At 48.5% G+C, this 2,932-nt stretch overlaps 1 protein-coding gene across 1 annotated transcript; it reads right to left on the reverse strand.

Annotated features, from left to right (window-relative positions):
- Positions 1-1,375: 1,375 nt before the first annotated feature.
- Positions 1,376-2,020, reverse strand: LOC138894299 (uncharacterized). Its single transcript, XM_070178988.1, has 2 exons — positions 1,854-2,020; positions 1,376-1,760 (listed from the first exon to the last, which is right to left on the reverse strand). Exons 1-2 carry the CDS (start codon positions 2,018-2,020, stop codon positions 1,376-1,378), a joined length of 552 nt encoding a protein of 183 aa, XP_070035089.1.
- Between the last annotated feature and the right edge of the window lie 912 nt (positions 2,021-2,932).

Consider the following 2,932-nt stretch of genomic DNA (forward strand, 5'->3'; position numbering starts at 1 on the left):
CTTTGCACTGCTTCCACCTTCTTCAGATCCACCCGGATCCCATCACTCGATACTACATGACCCAAGAATTCCACTGAGTCTAGCCAAAACTCACAATTCCTCAGGTGCTGCTCATGATCCTCCCAAGTCCGGGAGTACACCAGAATGTTGTCAATAAACACAATGACGAACGAGTCAAGATAAGGACGGAACACACTGTGCATCAAGTGCATAAAAGTTGCTGGGGCATTGGTCAGCCCAAAAGACATTACAAGGAACTCGTAGTGACCATACCGATTCCTGAAGGCAGTCTTCAGGATATCTGGCTCTCGAATCTTCAACTGATGATAGCCTGAACGTAAGTCAATCTTGGAAAATACTCTGGCACCCTATAACTGATCAAATAAGTCATCAATACGAGGCAAAGAATACATTTTCTTCACTTTAACTTTGTTCAACTGGTGATAATCAATGCACATACGCATAGAACCATCCTCTTTCTTCACAAACAAGACAGGAGCACCCCAAGGTGACACACTGGCCGAATGAAGCCCTTATCAAGCAATTCCTGTAACTGTTCCTTCAACTCTTTCAACTCAGTAGGAGCCATACGATATAGAGGAATAGATATGGGTTGATTGCCCGAAAACAAATCAATGCCAAAATCAATATCTCTGTCGGGCGGCATGCCCGGAAGATCAGCTGGAAACACATCTGGAAAGTCACTCACTATTGGGACTGACTCAACTGTAGGGGTATCAATACTAACATCTCTCACATAAGCTAGATACGTGTCGCACCCCTTCTCAACCATTCGTTGAGCTTTAAGAAATAATATAACTCTGCTGGGAGTATACTCTAAGGTACCTCTCCACTTTAATCGCAAAACTCCTGGCACAGCCAGCGTCACGGTTTTAGCGTGACAATCAAGAATAGCATAATGGGGCGACAACCAGTCCATGCCCAAGATAACATCAAAGTCTACCATGCTGAGTAACAATAAAGCAGCGCTGGTCTCAAAACTACTAAGAGCAATCAAACACGACAGATACACGCGGTCCACAATAAGAGAATCTCCCACAGGAGTAGACACATAAACAGGAAAACTCAAAGAATCACGAGATGCGCCCAAATACAGTGCAAAATAAGAGGACACGTAAGAATATGTAGATCCTGGTTCAAATACTACTGACGCATCTCTATGACAGACCGGAACAATACCTTTAATGATAGAGTTAGATGCAACTGCCTCTGTACGAGCCGAAAGAGCATAATATCTAGCCTGGCCTCCCCTTCTAGGGCAACCTCAACCTCCCCAACCTCCACCTCAAGCTGGCTAATTAGGTGGGGCAATAGCTGGTGCTGGAATCATAGCCTGAGGACCCGGTGGAGCACGTTATGCCTGAGAAGTCTGTAGAGGTGCACCCCTCCTAAGTCTGGGGCAATCCCTCACCATATGGAGAGTGTCGCCACACTCAAAACAAGCTCTAAGAGGGCGTGACTGTTGGGACTGGCTTGGGCCAGGTCTGCTGGACTGGCCGCTAAAAGCATCCCGAGCAGGAGGCACACTAGTTACTGGTAGTGCATAATAAGGCTCCTGGGGCCTAGCAGGGACCAGAATACCACTAGCGGCTGGAAGAGCTAAATGAATGGGGCGACTCCCATAACCCCTACCATGTCGAACTGCAACTAGGGCACGAGTACTACTGTAAGTGCCAGACTCTCGAGATCTCTTGGCCTCCCTCTCCTCTCTATCCCGGGCAAGTATGCCCTCCAATCTCCTGGCAATACACACAACCTGCTAGTAAGAAATATCCATCTCCAGCTCCCTGACCATACTAATCCTAATACTGGGGTGGAGTCCCTCAATAAACTGATGAACCCGCTCTCGAACTGTGGCAACCAAGGCTGGTGCATGTCGGACCAAATCACTGAAGCGAATTGCATACTCTAATACAGTCATAGCACCCTGGCGCAACTGCTCAAACTCCGCATGCCATGCATCCATGAGGCTCTGAGGGACATACTCTCTCAAAAACATGTCCAAGAACTGAGTCCATGTAAGTTAAGTTGCCTCATTCGGACTACTCAACTCATATGCATGCCACCACTGATAGGCTGCTCCTCTAAGCTGGAATGCAGTAAAGGAAATCCCACTTGACTCCGCTACACCCATAGTACGGAGAATACGGTGGCACTCCTCTAGAAAACCCTGGGCATCCTCTGTTGCCAATCCACTGAAGGTAGGAGGATGGTACTTCTTGTACCTCTCGAGTCTGAGCTGCTACGCCTCAGAAACTGCTGCCCTAACCTCAGGCTGAGCTGGAGCTACCGGCTATATCAGAAAAATCTCTGGAACCTGGTTGACTTGAACCCGCTGCTCTGGAGTACCGGTGACGGCAGTTTGTGCTCCTCCTCTGGCTTGAGATGTGACAGGAGCAAGGGGAATCAATCCAGCCTGAGCTAAGGTGTTGAACATGCTTAGAAATTAGGCTAGAGTCTCCTGGAGGGCTGATGCGACAACAAGTACCTCAGGTGCCTGCCCTCCAGTCGGAGCTACTGGGGGCTCCTCTGTAGCAGCTCGTGCGGGTGCTCTGGCTGCACCGCGTGGATGTCCTCGGCCTCTACACTGGCCCCGACCTCTTGCGGGTCTAGCAGGGGGCGCGGGTGCCTGGTCATCAGATCCGTCTCTACGTGTCCTCACCATCTGTGAGAGAATAGAATACATAAGTTTGGAATTTTTTTTTTATGTCAACAAATTTCACACGACAAGGAATCAAAGAAGTATAATTTTTCCTAATAGTTCTATAACCTCCCGAAGATAAGTACATACGTCTCCGTGCCGATCTGCGAGACTCTAATAAACTACCTTGTCACTCACGACACCTATGAACCTAGAGCCCTGATACCAACTTGTCACGACCCAAACTCCCTCCGTATAAGGTCGTGATGG

The sequence above is a fragment of the Nicotiana tomentosiformis genome, chromosome 6, assembly GCF_000390325.3.
Source record: "Nicotiana tomentosiformis chromosome 6, ASM39032v3, whole genome shotgun sequence".
NCBI lineage: Eukaryota > Viridiplantae > Streptophyta > Magnoliopsida > Solanales > Solanaceae > Nicotiana > Nicotiana tomentosiformis.

Excerpts from the sequence above, each read along its gene's own strand:
- LOC138894299 (XM_070178988.1), bottom strand. The coding sequence starts at position 2,020 with ATGTTTTTGAGAGAGTATGTCCCTCAGAGCCTCATGGATGCATGGCAT. Across the intron at positions 1,761-1,853 it reads GTTCGAGAGCGGGTTCATCA|GAGATTGGAGGGCATACTTG; the intron begins GTTTATTGAGGG and ends GTGTATTGCCAG.